The 21,679-nt window shown below is 40.2% G+C and overlaps 1 protein-coding gene across 1 annotated transcript in view; it reads left to right on the top strand.

The window, feature by feature from the left end:
* The window catches only part of brinp2 (bone morphogenetic protein/retinoic acid inducible neural-specific 2), a 203,675-nt gene that overhangs the window by 150,641 nt on the left and 31,355 nt on the right, over positions 1-21,679 (top strand). The window contains exon 6 of the mRNA XM_020099489.2: positions 2,369-2,605. Coding sequence (XP_019955048.2) covers positions 2,369-2,605 — 237 coding nt within the window. The remainder of the gene's footprint in view (positions 1-2,368; positions 2,606-21,679) is intronic.

The raw sequence follows: 21,679 nt of genomic DNA on the forward strand, positions 1-21,679 counted from the left end.
CTCTTATTTTATTAAGCATCCTCATCAGAATGTTCCTGCCCCCCGCCCATGCACTTGAGAAAGTTATTTTTCTGTTAACAATATTTCTGGGTTGGGGCAAATCATTTAATGGGAAAAGTTGTCCTCTTGTGTTGATGGTTTTAAATCCACCCTTCCCATAATTATTATAGGCAATGCTTTAAAAAAACAAAAAGAAAGTGGACCACATTTAATTGCACCTCTATTGTAAAAAGAAAAAGCCATCATAATTCTTTGAGTTTCTCTATTAAGAAGAGGGAAGAGGTAATAAATAGGAAACAACCTGGGGCCTCATTTATAGAACAGTGTGTAGGATTCATATTAAAAGTGTACGTGTGCACAAAGGCTAAAAACTGCTCACCTGAATCTCACTCCACCTGGAAACGTCTCAAAGTACGCCCTCTACACGCCCACATTCAACCATAAATGGTCATGCAATCAGCTCATGAATATTAAATTATTGTGCTAAACAATCATGGTCTGTTTGTTAGGGAGGTGGAGGTGAAGACAGAAAGAAAACATACTGAGACACTGCTGCTGCAAATAATACAGTGAGTGAATACGAAAAAACCTAATTCAAAGGTGGAGGCAAACAAAACACTTCGGAGTCAGAATATAAGGGAACTTGTTGTATCGCCTGTTCGTATTTGAAAAATCCCAATATGCAGGATTATTACATTCAGAAACAGCTGTGATGTCCCCAATCTATAAATTATATTTTTTTAAACGATTAAAAAAAGGATTTACATAGAAAGGTTAATATTAGACAGTGCTAATCATAGCACAGGTATGCACCTGTCGGCTGATAAACCAGAGAGAACTTGTGTTTGCACTGGGATGGTTCGGTTCTGTCAGGTCGATCTGTGTAATGCTGGACTCAGTTCAGCACAAAGATCCAGGATCACAGATCTATAGAATCTATATCAGCTGATCAGTCATTGCTGAACACTCGTTTCCTCCTCATCCTTCCTCTCGTGTGCATTCGTCACGCAGCATTAGGCACGAGTGTCACCGCAGTATTTATATATTCAGAGCAATCGGACCGAATACTTCACTCATCAGTGGATCCTAACCTCCACCTTGGGATATTATTTGGAAATGGCAATTTGAAACTGAAGTTTTTTTAGTTTTTTGTAAGTGATCTCCAGTGCACTCTGTGCGCCTGATGGCACAGTCACCTTCACTGCAGCGATTTTACACGCACACACACACACACACACACACTCAATGAAAACTCAAGTCGTACTTCATGATAGAAGATATTATCAAAAACTATTGATGACTCGTCTCTTCAACTCTGCTGTTTAATGATATCTCAAAGTCATTTTCTGTAAGTTGGTTTATACCTTTTTTCAATTGAAGATTCCTATGGAACAGTTGTGTTGTACGAGCACTAATAACGCTGTTGGTTATAATGATGAAGTGGATCAATAATCTGGCATCAGTTCACGTCTGTATCGTCATTTTACCATCTCCAAAATGTTCGTACCCATGTCCCAGAGTTGGCGTACAATTGCATACATTCTACTGTCAAGTTTTTTTTATACATCCCAACATTTGCGTTAGAAGTAGTGTCCTCATCTTTCGGGCCCAGTTTTGTGTGTACGCAATGGTTATAAATGAGGCCTCTAGGGCAGCAGGTTGTTTTTGGTGACTTCACAGTTTCTAGCTCTGAATTTGCTAAACCGTGCCTGTGGCCAGGCTTCAAACCTCATTGTATATGAACACACACCCTGTAGCAAGAGCTGCCACTGAAACATATGAGGAGACGAATGTTTCTATTTCTATTCTGTTCTCTTGTCTCTGTAATAATAGCATGGCAACTGCAGCTGAGGCTTCTCCACCAATCAGCTACAAACAGTGAACCATTTGAAACGTGGTCAAGTGACCCCCCCTCAACACACACATATGCGGGTGCGCAAATAGACCGAGCCAGTTGATGAGCCGTTGTCTTTAAACATGTCATTGCTATCGGCCTCAGACGCGATAAGACAGGTTATTAGTGTCAGTATCACAATATTCAATAATGATAGTATGCACACTGCGGGCGCAGATAGGCATTTCAATAGCTGTGTATAGTAGAGCTTGAATTAGAGCTGTCACTTTGGTTTCATAGACTGACTACATGGCATTGAATATCATGTTACATGTTCAAAAATGTACATCCACTTTATTTACTCTAATATCAAGAAATTCCTTTTTCTGCAGTGCAGCATTCTCAACACTTCCCCTTTCAGCCCTTACAAAAATATCATGTTGAACCAGCTTGCAAAAGAAATGAAATAAATAAACTTAACTCTGAAAATGAAGGAAACCTCACCATGTATTTATTTTATTTTTATTTTCACAGGCTTGCAAGATGTCCTTCCAGAGTTCCTGCGTGGGCGATTTGTGGAGGCAGCCCTCAGCTATGTGGCCTGCAACTCAGAGGGTGAGTTGCTCTGCCGCAACAACGACTGCTGGTGCCGGTGCTCTTCCCGCTTCCCAGAATGCAACTGTCCCTTCGCGGACATCAAGGTCATGGAGGAGAACCTGGAGAAGAGCAAGGAGGCCTGGAGCGGCTTTAACCAAGAGTTCATGGAATCAGGTATGGGCTGTGATGGTTTGCACGAGACATGTTGCGCTGCTTACAATGAGCTCGTGGTGAATCAGGTTCTAGTTTGGTGACAAAGGACAGTCTGTTTATTTTCTGGATTGACTTATCACAACAGTGATGTGTTAGGGATCAATGGGGTTTTTGGCTTTAAAATTTAACTTAACCCATATTTAACCATTCCATGGAGAGTATATGTTGTCATGGCGATTGTGGCTATTTTGTGGCACTTTTGGATACTTAAATATGATGAAATGAAGCTGTATGCATAGAAATGTTCTAATAACTTTAAGTTTGGAATGGCAGCCCACCTATCTACATTGTTTAGCTATGAGCACTCCAGTAGCCGCACACACACTTCTGTGACAGATATGTTGCATGAAGTAGAGGCTTCGTCGTCCTGAGCCGTTCAGCACAGGCAGCTTTACTGAGACAGCTGAGGCTAAAGCAACCATGTCTGAGACAGCCGGCGCTCCCAAGCTGTTTGAACTACTGGCACTGGCAGCCGTGCTCTTGGCCACCTGGAAACTCTGGAGGAGAGAAGCCCTGTACTTAACACGACAAGCCGAGGCTAAAGAGGCTGTGGATATGGAGGGGCAGGTGAGGTTGGGGGACGTCTCTGATGGACTGGTTTTGGGATTTGGTTTGAGCATAGATTTGAAAATGAGCTCAGTTTTCCAGTTTCTTACTCAGGAGCAGTTGCTGGTGTCGCGGGCAATCTTTGATTAGAGAGTTCTGACTGCAAGGTCCAAGACATGGTGAATGTAGATTTTTCTAATAAATGTGATATTGAAACCAGCTTCAATGTAGTGTCACACAGAACAGTCATATAACTTGGTTTACAGCTAAGTATGCAAACATGAGTTTTTTTGGAATATCTATTCTTCTTTTTTTAATGTGCACATAATAATGTGTGGATGATAAATAAATCATCAAATATTTTAAACTTAAAAAGAACATTTTTTATTGAAGTAAAATGGTGAGTGAGCCTATGGCCCACCAACGATTCCTTCTGCTGCAGATTCACATCAAAAGCTTCTAACCGACAAACCAAAAGTTATATTTATGAAGTTAAACATTGAGTTTACAGTGTCATTATCGTTACTGTGTCATGTCGACAGGCTGGACACCTCCATCTGCTCATGGTGGATACCAACCTTTTCACGTTATCCTGCCATTCACAGACTCATGTCAAGTGCAGCATAACATTCACATTGAAGTTGCTCACAAAATGATTGAAAAAGGTCTTTTATTGACTGACTTTTTTATTAAAATTTCAATAGTTTTTTTTGTGACCTGAAGTATTAAAGTGCAAATGATGTAACTCACCAGTAACTTCAAGTGTTAAATTGACCAAGACTGAAATTATGCATACATAAAATACTCAGTGCAAGTGCTCCGTTATTATGACATTTTGATTCTGCGTCAGGCTGAGGAGGTAGTGAAGGTGTCACAGTGAAGCTTTGACAGCTGGACTGAGATTGTGTTGCATAATAATGTTCCAGTCCCACATGCAGCAGGTAGGATGGTGATGATTTATTCTCAATAACACTCAATTTCTGCACTGTGTACCTGTGAAGTGTTCAAACTGTGCTCGTAATCACTTGTGATATCGACAAACACAGCTTAGTCATGGAGGATGTTCAATAATCTATTGGATAACAGTTCAGCCCCTGCTCATTTTCTTCATTAAGACAAACATGTTATATAGAAGCCTCATGTGTGAGCTTCTATAACTTCAGTATGCTGCATATTACCTGCTGTGTCTGAGGGTGAGTTAGTGTTACATGGATAATACTCGCACAAACAGAACTGATGCAGCAAAGGAAGAACAGGTTTTATCTACATTTTTAATTGATGGGGTGAAGGGATGTTGTCTGACAAGTCTTTGTAGGACTTATGATGTGCTATTTCTTCTTTTAAGAGAAAAAAATCATTTCAATTAAAGGGAAATTTTATTTAAGTTCTCTTGGGTCTAAATCTAATACCTTTAACTACAGCTGTAAATAAATCGTAATAACTTCACTAAATGATTTGCTGATGTCATCTGGAGCCAGAGTCTTCAGGGTAGTGAGAACGATGTGAGAACATCTGTAGAATAAGAAATAACTGAAGGGACAGAAGAAGCCATCTTGGGGAAAAATATTTGCTTGTGATTTAACTTTTTAGTTTGGTACATGGAGTCAGGGATATAGTCCATCTTACTGACAAACCCTCAGAGATGTTTTCTGGATCAGTCTTTGCTGATTTAGTTTTTTCAGATGTTTTACCTTCAGTATTATTGACTTGAGTTTTTGGACTGATCATGGTTCTAGCCCTTCTGGACTTCACTGTCACATTGTTTTCAATGCTCCAGTTTAGCCCCAGACGTTGCTTATTTTATCATTTGTTAACTTGTTGGGGGAATTAAACCTTTAAATACAATATCAACTGAGCTGTGTTGTCATAAGGCAGAATCATTATTTAAGAGCTCATATCAACTGACTGATAGCAGCATGGCACTTAGGATCTGAAGGATTAGTAATGGTAGTAATAGTTGTAACATATTAACTGTAGAAGAGAGTTAAGAGGGAGCACCAGTTGTAACTTTGTTATTAATACTTAAAAGTTAAGAATAAAGCATCTGAAGATATGAGGACATGTGTGTAGATCGGTTCCCCCTCATCTGAAATCTAGAACACAGCTTCAGCACAGTGGGACTCATTTACAGCTAAACTATATTAAGATGCTCGATAATTAAAGAAAACTTGGATTTAAAATTCTCTCAACTCAAGAGATTATCTTTGTTTGATTTACTGTTCGAAGCTGCTACATTGTTAAAAACCAAATAGTAATGCATGACAATGTTTTGAAACCTGTAAGTGTGAAAGCAGTGTCTTGGCACGCTGGGCCGCAGTGATGCAGACCCCATCAGGTGTATAATCCTATTCTCCTGAAATCCATTTTCAGCAAACTGCTTCTTGGAAACTATTCATCACAGAGAGTGAGACACGGGTGTCATCCACTGCCGCAATGATAAATAACCAGACATAAGGCCATTCTCTAAGTAGCTTTTTGTTTTTGTTTTATTATATATCTCTCAACTTATCACCAACTCACTTCTTAATGACTTGAAAAGTTGAGGCAGATTTAATTAGAGGCAAACGTGTGTGTGTGTGTGTAGGTTTAACTTGTAGTGGAGTCCAAGATTAATTAACACGCACAAGAAGACTTGTTATACTCATGGCAACAAAATACAAGCAACATTTTAAGGCAAAAACCTGGTTTAAGGTCAGGGTAAGGTAAGGTTATGTTAGGGTTAGCAGAGTATTGGCTATGGTTAAAGGGGACCTATTGTGCATTTTCTTATTTTCAGAGGTACAGCTTACAATGTTGGATTTTCATATTAAACGTGGTTAGAGTTTCAAAACATTGGCTAGATGCATGTAAGCCACAAGGAGCAGGACTTTTTTTTTTTGTTAACATCTGGTTTCCAACGGTTTTTGTCACACTGGGAATTCTGAGATTACCTTGAACTTCAATATTTGGATATAACCACGCCCACTCAGCAGAAGGACACACCTACCTGCTCAGTCTGCAAATGCTCTACTCAGGAGTGGTCTAATAGGGAGGTGGGCCTTGAAGACGCAGGAGCTAAATCCAGCCGTTTCAGTGAAGACCGGGAACTGCAGGATCCATAGAGGGCCAGTATAAGATATATAGAGGGGTTTTGAACTGTAAATAGTGTTAAAATACTCTAGTGGAGTTCAAGAATAAATCAAAGAGGACTGGAAATGAGCAGAACAGGTCCACTTTAAGGTCGGAGTACGTCTTCAGGAAAGTTAATGTAAGTTAGTGTAATGTCCTCATGAGCTGTCGAGTCTCGTCTTTCCACGTTGCCATCTATGTGTGCTTCTTCTACATGCATGGCCTCTTTTTCATTCTGAGGTATACCAGTTCTTTATTTTCAGCGCCCGCCTTGCGCGTACTGAATTCCGTGGATAATCAGCAACTGACTATTCGTTCTCACATACAGCCCCTCTGGATAATTTCAGGAAATGATCCTAAATTCAGCACATCTGAAGGCAGTTATGGAGACACGACTGTGTGTGTATAAGTTGGAAAAAAAGAGATGGCTAGCTGTTACTGATATTGTGGGGACCTAAATCTGTCACATTCTAGGAACTTGTACGTTTGGTGACAAAATCTGGTAAATCACTACATTTTTAAAACATAAAAATTGTTTGATTCTCAACGCTTCAGCCCATGAATTTGCAAGGTTGTGTTTTTGTATTTTTTGCTGCATATGAAATCTTTGTAAAGATGCACTGACAGTCTCACAGAGGAGGAAGACAAATATTTGTCAGGCTTTTCTTGTTCTGCTGATGTTGTGGTTTTTTTTTTCTCTAGCTTACCTTTTCCACTGTTTGTCACAGCCAGCAAGGCCTTTATGTACTTTTAGAGACTATGTTTGGGTAACGAGCTAAGAATATCACAAAAGGCTTCCTGGTTTGTTGCGCGCACATGAGGACAGACGGCGCAGACATGCACATACAGTGCACCCGCAGGCATTTATCCAGGGGATCATCAAAGTTTTATCTAATTTGAGGGAAGGCACAATCCACTCACACATGCAGTCGCCTCATGCAGAGGCAGGTTGGGGTGAAAAGTGAATGCAGGGTGTTGGCAGGAGGGCAATCTGCATGGCAAATAATGTTTGACTTTCAGTACTCTATTGTAAGTCAGTATTCATTGTCTCTGTACTTTTTATCTCCCCCCCACTCCTCTCTCTCTCTCTCACACACACAATTACAGTGACAGATTGTTAACATGGAGAACTTTGTTTATATCATGTTACTTACAGGATATTAAACATTTTGCTAATAAAGTGAATGGTTAAGTCAAGTTTGAAAACATGTGTTCATCCTGTCTGGCTTATCTGCAGTGAAGATTGTATTGTATATCAAGTATATAGAATAGTTTTCATAAAACTGCTTTATCACTGTTCATGCAAGATTGAATGATTTACTTTATTTTTACATACATTGCAGTGAGCTGTTAAGCAAATGACACAATCCTCACACCCAAGTTCACACATTTCAAAATAAAAGCTCAGTAATTCAGCTCGATATAAAGCATTGCAGTAACAAAATGCACGTTCTTTTACTTTGGAGACTTTGCTAAACTGATTCTATGAATGTTGTTGTCATGATCTGCACCGGCGACACCAGTGAATGTCTGTGTCAGTCCAATATGGTGAAAGAAAAATATTCAAATTATCAAAATGATGTGGCAGGACAGATATTATTTAGTTGCCTCCCACTGCTGCAGTTTACCCAAGGACATAGAAGAAGACATGTTCAGTTTGGTCCACAGACTGAAGTCACACTGCCCTGCCCCCACTGACTGCTACAGAGCTGTGGCCGCCTGTCAAATCAAAGTGTATTAATATTGAACATATCATGTGTCCAAATCGCAACAAATTCGGCACTGCACTTCCTCAGGCGATGTACAATCCACATGCAAAGTGTGCCGGTAAGATGAAGGGTTCGCGAGATATGCATTCCACATATGATCAAATCATATCTTATGCATCATACACATCATAATATAATATTTTTCATTTTGTAAAAAAACTCCAATGATTTGTCCAAACTAATCATGCAATAAACAACATAAACTGATTGGAAGTTGGAAAAAAAATTGTACTTGTTGGGGACTATTTCCAGCTGTGGATTAACACACATTTCAGACACTACTGGGTATTTGCAACGGCACATATATCTACGACTGAGTAATTGTCATATTGAGTGCCTGACTTTTTATTTCAAGTAAGAAACGAGTGAGTTACATGAAGTGAAGATGAAGCCAGGTGGTGTGAGCAGTGAGGTCTCTGCCACTGTGCATGTTGCAGGGAGTGAGGACAGGGTGTAACTCACTTATGAGGTCACCTCTCATATAAGAAACATAAGATGGAGCCTCTCTGTAATTGGGATTCAATTCCCTGTTCCAAGGGTAACAACGAGGCTGCGTTATATTGTCCCATGAGAGAGAGCGATGGAGAGAAGAGGAAAACTCCTCATTTTTATTAAGAGAAAGACTTCTCTTCTTACATCATCTGCTGGATCTAGTGGATGTTGGTCAGAGGAGGGATTTATATCAGAATAATGTTGGATCTCCTCAGTTGGTAAATCAGTTCTTTAGATAACTGTTGGAAGCAAGTGATCAGGATGTAGATGTGACATTTTAGAAGTTGCAGTCCTGGTTGATTCAGCAACACCTTGGTCTTTACAGCACCTGTGGTATTCTACAGGAAACAGAATAGTGGAGGCAGCAAAACCAGCTGTTGTCATTTTAATAAAGATGTCAGTCAATAATTCCATTTCCATTATTCTGTGAGCAACAGTAATCTGATTTCCTGCTGCAGATGTCTGTCAACCCCTTGACACAGAGTTGGTTACCTGGCAGAGAAGTTGGAGATGTTTGGCCTGTTGCCTACAGCTCTTCAGCTCCCTGTGGCCCAAATTAAATTCCCAGTGTCTTCATGGGCGGTAGATAGTAGCTTGACATTTATGTTTCTAATTGAAGATCTCTGAGATTGCTAAATTCTAACTAAATTCCCTGATTGCCACTATTAAGCCATTTTTCAGACGTGTCCTGCAGAAGATCTCTGGAGAATCCAGACTTTCTCCTCAGTTATCCTTTAAAACATGCACAATGCAATGGGTGATTCTCCACTCTGACACTTTTACAACAGTAACACATTCTCTGCAGTATTCAGGTTGGGGGTTAGTGCGGCAGACGGAGACTGGACATACCGCTTCAATTCCGCTTCAGTGATCACATGATTTCTATTACAGAACACTGACTCCAGAGTAGGCTCTTATCACCTAAAGCTGTCTTGACACGTTTGTGTCTTCTACGTGTATGATGCTGCTTTCTCACCCACAGCTATTTGTTTTGGTTTTTTTTGTCTGTTCTTTGTTTGCATGCTAACATTGCCACTGACCACATTAGCATTACATGACATTCCATATCAGCATTTGCTTTTACGACTGGCTCATGAACAGAACCATAACTTCTGACTTTCTTATCCTTCTTTTTTTTTTTGTTTCAATGAGCAATACAGAATTTCAGCTGAGGAGCCATTCTACGTGCTGCATCACAATGCTCAACACCAGTCACACTGTTAATTGGATGGGCTTGGCTTGCTGATCCAATTTTTAACATTCATGTGTGAAGGAACAGGTTGGTAATGTTACCATTAGATGGCCAGTCAGATCGTGAGGCAAAGTACATTAAGTTGAATAACAACAACAAGAGCAACCAAGACAAGGTTGTCATTGAGTCAGTATGAACGCTGCAAAGCACAGCTTCTCTCCACTTAAGTACAAATCAGCAGGGTAAGTTTTCATTCTGATCCATAGCCCTTCAACAACAATAGAAGGACATGTTTAAGTTCATCAGTAAAATGAAGGTACCCATAAATCCCTTATTTAATTAAAAATGTGACCCGTTTTCTCCCCATTAGTTCACCCATAAAGTTTCTCCAAAATTCCTTAACACGCAAGTTTCCTGTATGGCAATGTCATCTTAATACTATGATATTAACCTGTCCACTTTCATTAATTCCCTCATTAAATTCCTTTCCCCATTAATCTACAACATATCTTTTCTGATTGATAAAGACATGATTAAAATGGGGTGGTGCAGCAGATCATGTTCACAGTTGATATAAAGATTGTCTTATAGTGTTTTTTCCAATCTCAAATGTTTACCGCTTCCTCCTTGATTACATATTTGTACAGCACCATGCATATCTTTGGCCTTTGATCAAGACTTGCTGAGCTGCCATGGGTCTAAGGGCTGAGTGCAATACATTTCCCTTAGATTTACATTTGAGGATCATCAATGCTAAGTCTCTATCCATCATAGTAATCACTGGTCTCTCATCCTCTCAAATGAAAAAAAAAACACAAATTGCAATAGTAATGCTTTCCAAGTTATTTTGTGCATATATCATGCTCTTTTTAGAAGTAAAAATGGAAATTTAAATAATGCCATGATATAAAGGCTCTTGTGCATCTAGTGATGAGAGATGAGCGTGCCGCACTGTAATGAAGCCCTTAATCCACAGTGTAACACATGCTTATGTTTCCATATACACTCAAAGTACGACTGTAACAAAAGCATTTCTGGAAGAAAGATTTGGTTCGGGATTCCTACTGTAGAAAAAAAAAAAGGAAGAAAGGCAGAAATCGAGCCTGGATAACAACTGAGTAAAAAGACAATGGGAAAAAAAACGAAGGAAATATGGAGGAAGCGGAGCGCTGCCTGTGCCAGACATGGTCCTCTTGTGAAATTAGAGAATGAAATTAAATGAGAAGGATGAGATTGCCAAATCTTGATTGGAGGCTAAATGTATCAGTGGGACTAAAATAATGCTTCCTTCTTTTGTTGTCTTGATATTTCCAGGAAGTGCATACATCTGCACACTGAGACGGCATGCTTTATGACGGCAATAAAGGAGGAAATGGGCAGAGATTTAAAGCGGTGATGTTCTGATAGCGTTGAGTGGAATCCATGCCAGGACTATTTGTAGGTGGTACCGAGTATCAAACAGATTTGTGTTTGCTTTCAAGGAGGCTTTTTAATCAACATAATGGAGGAAGAGAGACAATTAGAAGACGTACTGCATTGTAAAAATACACGAGGAAGACTACATCAGAAAGATCGAAGATGAAGAAAACATTAGTAGATGTGTAATGAGATAGAGAGAGGACGCTGTAAACATTTATGATCTGGATTTATGGATTCATCTATGATATATGGCTGCGAGTTATAACAAGAAGATTATGGTTAAGTAGTGCTGCCTGTCACTGATGTGGAATTACCCAGCAAGGTAAATATTTATGGGCAAAATATGGATTTTGTCTTTATCACAAAAGGTAGATTGTTCAGAAAGATTAGGGTCAACAAATTAACCAGAGAGAAAGAAACCAGTGTTTGTTGCCCCGTCCATCAACCGTGGCCTCATCCACACTTCTACACTTTTGTCTGAAAACCTATCAACTCTGCGAATTTGAGAAATGCTGCTGGCCCCATTTTAGTATGAGAAGAATGGTGAAGAAACTCCCAACCGCTTGCTTTCTGGATGTTTTCGGTCACGAAGTAGCCTTCACTGATTCATAAGGCTCCTATCACATGACCCCCTTCGGGTAGAAAACAACTGGCATTAGCCTCACTTCATGAATAATCAAGTACAAGCATCACAGGTCCTGTTGCCTCTGCCAACAGCTGCTGTGCAGTGAAATTCTGCATTTAATAACGATACTGTGTAGTGAGACGTGCTGTTATTCAAGCAATTTGCAACAATTCTGCAACTAACAACCAAATGCTTCCTGTGTACAGCGATACGTACATGCTCAGTGTCCATTTGGAACACATGACATGCGTTGTAGTATAATCCTAGGTTCCTCTCAGGTAAATGTACCCTAGGGCTAGCTTTGTAAATGCTAACCACTGAACAATAGGAGAGAGAAGTAATCCTCCTCCATAGTGTGCCACAGACAGAGCTCCTAATGAGATGATGAATTCCCAGTAGAAGCTGTTGAGTTTGTGCCGTCACAGGGCTTTTGTAAGTTAAATGGAATTGTAAACTGACTTGGATTGGGGCATCTCTGTAAATGACGTCTCCATAATGTAGAAATGATAATCCTACAATCTCCCCCCCCAACATCTCAATGGACCTCTTTCTAAAAAAATAAGCTGCTGTAATTATGAGGTCCTCAGCGATACAGTACATTACATTTTTTTTTAGAGCTGGTTGATGTGTATACCAAGAGAGGTGGTTTTTTGTCAAAGTATAAGGTAGTATCATCTGCATAAAAGATGTATTGCTAGTTATTCCTACAAAAGGAAAGGGTTCTAATTTGCGAATTTGGACATTTTTTAACATTAAAGAATGACCACCAGCATCACTCTATAATAATGAAAGCACTTTCTTTGTTCATGTCCAAACATGTAATTTAATTTGTTAAAAGCTAAGGTAACACAATCTCCTCTGAAAGCATCATTTTACCACTCCCTTTTATGTCCAAGTTTATATTTAATTTTTACGTACAATAAGGTTCCAAAAAACAATTATATATATATATAATTGTTAATGTTGTGTATTTATTCTCTCTATTGTCTTCCTCCTGTGGTCTTCCTTGCATCGCAGCGCTGCATTGAAATCATAAGTTGTTACAAGTATGCTAAGTTGGTGCACGATATTTGAATAGACTGTAACGCAGTGTTTTATTCAGTATTTGTGGCGGTTTGTGGATAAGTCAAAATGTGTCCTCACCTGCAGCAGCAAACCTGGGTCAGAACCTGGTGATGCATCACTACCTTTCAATAGGAGAAGGAAGCAATGGAGTGAGGTGAAAAACAGGAATACATGGATCTTCACTCTTGGCTCTTTCCTATCTTTTCTTATTATTTTTCTATTTTACAATTCATAGACAGAAATGAAACGTCAGGAAAGTAAAGGGAGAGTGAGAGTCAACAACAGAGGGTGAGAGACCTGCAGACAATAGGCAATAAAATGTATTTCTTGAATCTTATGTTATTTAGCCTGTTGGAAATGTTATTGACAGTATTAACTGCCTGTAAAAGTAACAGTAGGATGATTTTCACTGTAATCCTGACTGCACTGCACACACTTGTATGTATGCATGTGACATGTTACTGCAACAGTATACTCTCTGGTCCCACAAACAAACTCCAGTATGTCCAGACCTCTGCTGTCCACCTACTTACCAGTACCCACTCAATTCGCTACACCCCAGTCCTCCATGATCTCCACTGGCTCCCAATAAAATACAGGATAGACTTCAAGATTCTACTCACCACGTACAAGACCCTCAACAACCTGGCTCCCCCCTACTTCTCCAACCTGGCACACCCCCGACCGACACCTCAGATCTGCTGATGCCAACCTCCCTCAGGTCCCTGGGACCAAGCACTGAACCTGGGGTGGCAGGGCATTTTCAGTCGCCACCCTGTCTGTGTGAAAGTCATTGCCATCTCACTTTAAAAATGCCCCCACACTGTTATTATTCAAAAAGGCCTTCAAAACCCACCTCTTCAGACGTGCCTTTCCCAGCTAAGGGCTATTCCAGCATTCACTGGATGTTATGCAGGTTCCACCTCAAGGAGTGTTAAGACCAGTTGTTACCGATTTATTATTCTAGTAACAACATCTGCAAGCACTAAGCTTGTAACATGTTGGGATTTACAGAACACAGTGGAAGAAAGATGATAAAAGGTAAACAGCTCTGCACATGATTAAAGTGGCATTTTTCATGTGTATGAGTCTCATCTCAACTCAAAAATGGGATTATTGGATGGGATTATGGGATTATACATTCCTCCCATTACAGTTCACATCACATGCCAACTTTTGGCACTAATACAGAAAACAGTGTGCCATTTATATGTACACACTCAATGTAAGTGTGTGGAGGCAAGGATATTAGATTGGTCTATAGCATGATTGACTCTCATGCAGGAGACTGGAGTTTGTGCCCTGTCAATAACCTGCAATCAACAACAACCATTTCTTTCTTGAACCATTACCCAGTGTGGGTGGCACAGCTCTTTAAACCAAGCCAAACTTTAATGAGCCAATGGCTCATTAGCCATGAATATGTCGCTTACATGTTAACTATGTTCTCAAACCTAAAAGAATATTGGAAAAGATGGTGAATATCTCGTCCTATATTACGTAGTTACCTATAATAACATAAATCATCTCTAATGGATTTCATGGAGCCCTAAGTGAAGGTCACCCCCCACCATCATGATGTTATTCAGAAACTGAGTGGTAACAGATTGAGTGTCTTCTACTGCCAGGCTTGAGCGACTAGACAATCACATCAGAGATCACAAAAGAACACTGGCCATTACTGCCTGAAAGAGAAAAACCCTGCTGAATGGGAGTATTATTTAATGTCCTGGGTTTTAGCCATGATAATGAAAAGAAGGTATTCATTTTTCTTTAGGAAAAATAAAACAGCATACTGGGTTTGAATCTGTATGATAAGCCATGCACCTTTACTTTAAAGTCTTCTTGCTGCATGTCAGGTGTTTGGTGGGTTAATGTTTTCTCCTTTTCCCACAATTCATCAGCTCTTGTCTAGTGGACAGGGCAGTGTCACTCCAAAGTCACCACTTACTTACACTTGGTCAGGAGTCAGGATCAGATGTCATCTTTTCAATGCACAGGGTAGCAACACTCTCTGGGTTAAAAGTTGATGCATGAATGAAGTGGATCGCAGCACATGGTCTGCGAACTCATATCTGACCAAACTTTTACCAGAACTCATTGATCAATATTTGAGGGTGTCCAACTAACTGTGTCTGCACACTGGTGCTGAGCAGGAAGTATACGGTGAAGCAGCTGCTTGCTGTGGCTGAAAATAAGACTGAGAGCGGTCAGAGTGAAATGAAGCAGTTGCAGGCAGGACAGCTAAACAACGAGCTGAGATTCACTATAAATCTCTGTAAACCTGAGGCGAGCTGCGGATTCAGGTGATAATTCTCAGAAGGGTTTATTGCTATGAGTCACCCTTTTCACATTGTCACATTGTTTTCACATCATTTGATGCATTGGTGTCATAAAAGAACAAATTATAGCTGCTTTAAGGGTTAGGTCTCACTTCTCTTGGCCATCATCCCCATCTGTATTATACTGGCTGGGTTTAATACTGAGGGGAAACCAATAAAAGTATAGTCTCATAAGATCACAAAGTGCAGTGTAACTGGTTCATTTTCAAGAAAAACTAATAAATAAATACATTTTAAAAAAAACTGTGGGATTGCTGAAGTGTTTAGGAGCTGAAAATACAGAGAACCTGGAATAGTGTAATACAATACATTTACATTATGAGGTACAAGAGATGTTAGCTAAGAAACACCCTCACCTCTCCTCTAGTGCCACCATCAGGCCCAACCTTGCAGTTGTTCTTGATATGAATATCAACATTTTACAGCCATCAATATTTCCCATGACATCCTCTGAACATGCTGACTCCCCAGGGGATGGACCATTTCCATGTTCATATTTGGACCACAGCCCATTGCAGTGTACCTTTGCAGCTGCTACACAATCTCTTGTCTAAAAGCCTGATGCTCATCTAATTAGGCCTGCAAGTACAAAACAGGTATATCTGAGAAGAACATACAATCAGTGTGTGTTCTTTTTTTTTAGCTTATTAATTTGTGCAACACACACCTCGTGAGATCTTAACTGGTTACATACTATTGGTTTTTGTTGTGCTGTCTGGATTTTTGGATGAGTGTGATCTCAGTCCAAAACAATGGGCTTAGAGAAGGAGCAGCTTGTTTGCTGCTTCTCTACCTTTCCTCTCTGGATCACTTGCTTTGTTTTTCTGCAAAGTCCTGCAAAGAGAAGTATTTAGCTACTGGTCACTTCTGGTGTGTCATGATGGGAATCAGCAGGGGAACGAAAGCATTTACAGGACCTGGGCAATGGAGGATTATAGGGTGTGTGTGTGTGTTTGTGTGCATGCTTGTTTGCAGAGGCACACACATACACACAGATAAGCACCATTTTCCAGCATTGCACAAATCTGTGTAGGAATTTTTTATGGAGCAATTAAATAATAGTGCATGACTTAATGCTATGAAAATATATATCCATAAGAAACTGGATGTTAATGAAGGTCATTAGATGCAAAATTATACAATTGTTGCAAGTACTAGACTGATGAATCCAAATGTGAGACACAGAAGGAAAGGTGTAAAAGTGATTTGTTTTAAAAAGATCAAGAGTCCAAGTGGGGGGAGTAGGCTGGAGACACAGGGCTGGTGCTGGAGTTAGTCAGTGAGGCAGATACTGTATGTGGCTGAAGGCTGGGCTTGACGTGGTGGCATGAGTGATGCTGAACACAGAGAAAATGATTAAGCACGAGGAGAGAACAAACTTCATCAGAAACTACTTTAAGCAAAAACTAAAAATATCCTTACTGCTACCGGGTAGATAATAACAATAATCTGAGAAGAGTGGTTGAAGATCCGGGGTTTAAACAAAGCAGGGAGACGTGTGATTGGCTGACAGGCGAGCTCATCAGGGAGGAGTGATTGCCAGATTGAAGCCGGGTGTGCAGAGTCTCGGAGCCACGCCCACAGAGGCTGTGTCTGAAATCACCCACTCAATAACCCCGACTTCACTTTGTTGGGACTTTAATGTAGAGCGCTATATAGTGAGCTCATTCAACAACATGCACTGGTGGGAAATCCCACAATAAATTCAGAATGTTTACACTTATTATTAATACCTTAAGGTAAAAAAAAAATGACCACGTTTAAATGGAGACATAAAGTTGTTTGCTGCAGTTTGTGCTGTGATGCTCTGCCCTGCTCGTATTCACATTTGCACATCAGGTCAGGCTGTTCCTGCTTCCCCTTCTCCTCTCTCGCCACAAGCACAATGCATGATGGTATATATTGCTTTGTTAGTTACCATCGGTTGTACACTACTTCGCAATGCCTTGTGGGGAATAATGAGTGCTCTATATAGGGTATAAACCATTTCACCAGACATTCAGACTGCACTATAAAATGGCAAACTCACAATATAGGGGACTTTATAGTGATTAGTGAGTGACAGAAGGGAGGGGGAAGTGAAAAGAGACACAAGGAAAGATCACAAGACGCTGAAGTGGCCGAAACCAGCACCACAATAGCATGAGATGTGTTTCAACTAAAAAATTACCATTATGTTTGAAGAGATTTAATGAGTTATTGATCTTTTACATCTTAGTGTGAGAGACGTTCACATCTTGTGTCAGTGAAACACTATGATAGAGCAGATCATTTGGTGCCATTACAATTACCTGAACAATATCTCCCTCCTGACAACATAGAAAAAGGCTCCACCCACAAATGGGCAAACGTAGACATCACACAGTGTATTTTGGATTATATGCCAGGGAAATAAAAGGAATAGTTAAGCAGAAATCAATGTGAGCACAAACACGTCATGCATGACAAACACTTTGTATATGCTGCTGCTGCAGTTTTTATTTTTTGGGCTATTTTGTTTTGAGACAGGCTGCCTGAATCTGATCCAAACCCTCAAGAGATCAACAAGCCCTACTACTTACAGCAGAACATTACTTAAAACATATATAGGAAACCCTCTGAAAAGAATCGTGTTGCTGAAGCTGAAGTCAACAAAGGTCCTCAGTTCTTACAGTGACTTCTCATACATTGTATAACACCTTGCAGTGGATGCTCTAAATGTCAATATAGTCTCACTGTAGCCCAGTGCCCCATCAGTAAAGTCTGCAAATACAGCATAGTAGAAAAATATAGTCCTGGCTTTCTGGTGAATTTATACAAAATCAGTTTAGCACAAGACTTAACATATACAGAAAACATCTATAAAAACAAGTGTAAAAAAACAGGTATGTCTTGTTTTTCCTTTTGTTAGAATATTGGTATTTTAGTAACAAGCCTCAATGACTAAAAAAGCATAAGATTGAAAACGGTGAAAACAAAGATAAATGGATTTCCAGCACCATAACTCTCTTTCAGGAGCTTTGCTGTTCGATATTTGTGTGTAAAGGAAAAACAAATTCTCACCTTGTCGGGGTGGAACTTGAAGAGTTTCACAAACTGTTCCAGCAGCTTTGTCTGGAAGATGGAGAATTTCAAGCTGATATCTGAGTGGACGAAAACCAGTTGGAGCTCGTCACATGACCTGCGGTGGGCTTTCTGCATAGATTTTTCTATCTTGCACCGTAGGCATGCCTCAGTAAACATCAAAGTACCAAACAAATCTGTGCCGCAATGACTTCGCTGCTGGTTGTGAAAGCACTTCATGCAAATCTCCATTGAAGGTTTAAAGTTGCTCCATCGGAACAGCCCCCTTTCACCAAATGCAGCAGTGCACACATTGTATTTTTGATCTTATCAGAATCTGAAGTATTTTCTCATAGCTCAAACTATAACTCACATATTAATTCATCATCTCTCCCTGACTCCAGTGGTCTGGGGTTGTGTCTGTATTCAGCCTCTTGCCTCACCTATCCAACCTGCCAGCTTTCTCACTTCTTATTAACTCTTCATTACGGCATATGACACTGCGACATTCATGCATGGAAGCAGAAAGACTGAAACAGAGTGAGGAGGACAGACAGCCTGGAGAGGAACATTCTTTTTCTGTGTGTCATGATGGAAAAACATGATCTCCCAAAACACTTGACCGCTGGCATCAGCAAACCAGCAGGATGTCTCTGGAGGAGGTTTTGGCAGGAGGGAATGAAGAAGGCGGTGGATCAGACCATTAAAAAAAACAAGAAACAGAGACAGACAGAAACTTCGGAGCGACAAATCAACTCAAATGGACAGGTGCAGTTTGATTCTTGACAGAGACAAATGAGCCTGAGGCGGAGTGAGAGGGGACGAGGCAAGAACAGGAGCTCATCAGTGATGCTCAATATGCTATTTGCCTTCCTTGCGCTTACTTATACCACATCCAGGCCCATAAACAGCCCAAGGGCATGAGCCCCAAGCTGACAAAAAGGCAGGCGGCAGCAGTTTATCTCAGGATGTTGCTCTGGGTGAGAGGAGGTGACGCCGAGGCTCTACAAGGCACAACCTAGTAGCTATTAATCCTTCAACACATGTACAGGAGGAAAAAGGTGAGGTGGACGAGGGGAGGAGAGTAAATCAAGGGAGAGGGAAGTGCAGAGGAGAAGAGGGGAGGACACGAAAGAGGGGAGGACACGAAAGCCGAGTGAAAGAGATGAGATTATAGACAGACAGACGAAGAGAATGGAGAGGGGTGACTGAGAGACGATATGAAGGGAGGAGAGGAGGGTCGATTTGGAAACGAGCAGAGAGGAGGAGAGAAGAAATGAGCAGTTTCCAGCAAAAAATTATATTCACTTAATGGAAAGAGAGAAGTATTTAAAGTAAGGAAAGGAAATGATTGGACTGATTAAACAAAGGAAATACAATCAGGGGAATGTTTTTATCCCCAATGGTTCCCTCTTTTAGATTTTATGATGGAGCTGCACTTTTGGTTAGATTTGTTTTAAATATATGAAATACACACAATTCAAGGTACTGTACAGGGAATTTGAATACAATCTTCAATAAAAGGAAAAAAAAATCTCTATTCAATTTTACTGGAGATAAAAGCATGAATCATTCTTGTGCTGTCATGAGGTCCCTGACATTGGATGACAAAAAATGCAGATTTCAGATTTTTATATTAAAAGCTAGGTCAGAATCTATTAAAACACCAAGGATCCAACATGCTCTTTTAAAGTATATTGAGAGACTTTCTACTTCCCAGTAAAGGATGATTGATTCTATGCTGTAGGACAAACACTCAGCTTCTGCCTTTTCACTCTTGGTCCCTTACTTCTATTTCTCCCCCATAACTGGAGGAAAACCTCCCCCTTACCCCTTAGTTCCCTGAAGATAGGAGATAAGCGGAGAAGGGGGAGGTGCCTCTGGTTCCCTCTGGGGGAGTCGTTTAATGAAGGCTCCTATCGCTTCGCCCGCCTCGCTTCCTCGGACACGAAGACGACCTCGGTGAAGCGTAACTAAGTTGGGAGGATAGAGGTGCTATGAGGATACATCATTTACCAGGTAACCGCTGCAGCTGGGGAGTTGATGATTGGATGATGTGAGTTGAAATCTGGCATCACCACACAGAAGCACGGATGCGATGAACTAGGCAGGCGGACAGAGATTTAAACCCAGGAGAGTTTATCATGAGGTTGATAATTGGAGGAATTGCAATTCAAACATGACACGGGAGTTGATTTCATGTTGCCATGTGGCACAGTGTATAAAATCCCCAAAAAGCATATTGTTACGACCACCTGCTGGTCTCAGACAAATGTTACTTAGATAAAACTATACAACGGAAATAATGGAACTGAATTAAAAGTTAACAACCTGCCTGCAAGAACAAAAACTTGAAAAAAAAAAATGTAATGGCCCCCCAAGCTGTAGAATTAAAAATAAATGGCGCACGAACAACTGAGATTGTTTTAGTATTTCTAGTATACTTGGGCACATACATGCACCATTGCCTTTAACATTCAAGTTTTCTCAAACATTTTGTAATAACAATGGGTCAAATGATTGTGCTCAAGATCAACGGGGGTTGCTTGTTGGTTTTTTAAGCCTCTGATCTCATTTTGTTTTCTCCAGATATAAATGCTTTGATGAACCTATAACAATAAAGTCAGGAACTAATTAGAAACCTCAGAGAGAGTCACATGTGAGGGATCCCTCTCCCAGGAAGGACAGAAGTGCAATAGATGTCAGGTGTAGCAGAGCACATCAACAAAATAACTATATTTACAACACTGATGAGAAAAGACAGTGTGTAAAAAAATGTAAAGTTTTAATGTTTAGAGTATTTGTACATGAGAAAATGTCTGACAGAGACAGAGGAGCAGCAATGATAGGAGTAAGAGTAATATGTGTGAGTAGGCATACTGTATATCTATTCTATAGCTAAGTAATAATCCTTGATCAGCTGCAGTCAGTAGTAAGATGCATCACTCCAAATTATTATTAAATAAAAGGATGGATTGATAATGGATGGATGCTTTGTGAGTAACATCTTGATGTATTCATGTTTAAGACGTTTACATCAAAATGACCCACATAAAATACATAAATCAACCATGTTTAACACGCCCACTGCTGTAAATCTAACATACTGACTATGAACAGGAACAATAGATTCATTTAACAACAATAAGCAATTGTTTAATGTCTAATTCTAACAAGATATGTGATGAAGTATTCCAGGCTAAAATTGACAGATTGACCTAGCAGTGAAGGCATACAACGTAAACTTTGAATGACTTTGTTTGGTCAGAATAAACAGATGATAAAATGCTTCCAGTTCTGTTGAAAAGTTTATATTGTACCAAGAGTGTTAGTACCACTCTCTCGTTGTTGTGTTTACAGCTGCTGGCCTGAGTGGCTGGACCGAGGCCCTCCTGGTGCCAAGTGCCATCACGACTCTCCAGAGACTCAATTAGA

This window comes from Paralichthys olivaceus, chromosome 16 (genome assembly GCF_024713975.1).
Source record: "Paralichthys olivaceus isolate ysfri-2021 chromosome 16, ASM2471397v2, whole genome shotgun sequence".
Lineage (NCBI taxonomy): Eukaryota > Metazoa > Chordata > Actinopteri > Pleuronectiformes > Paralichthyidae > Paralichthys > Paralichthys olivaceus.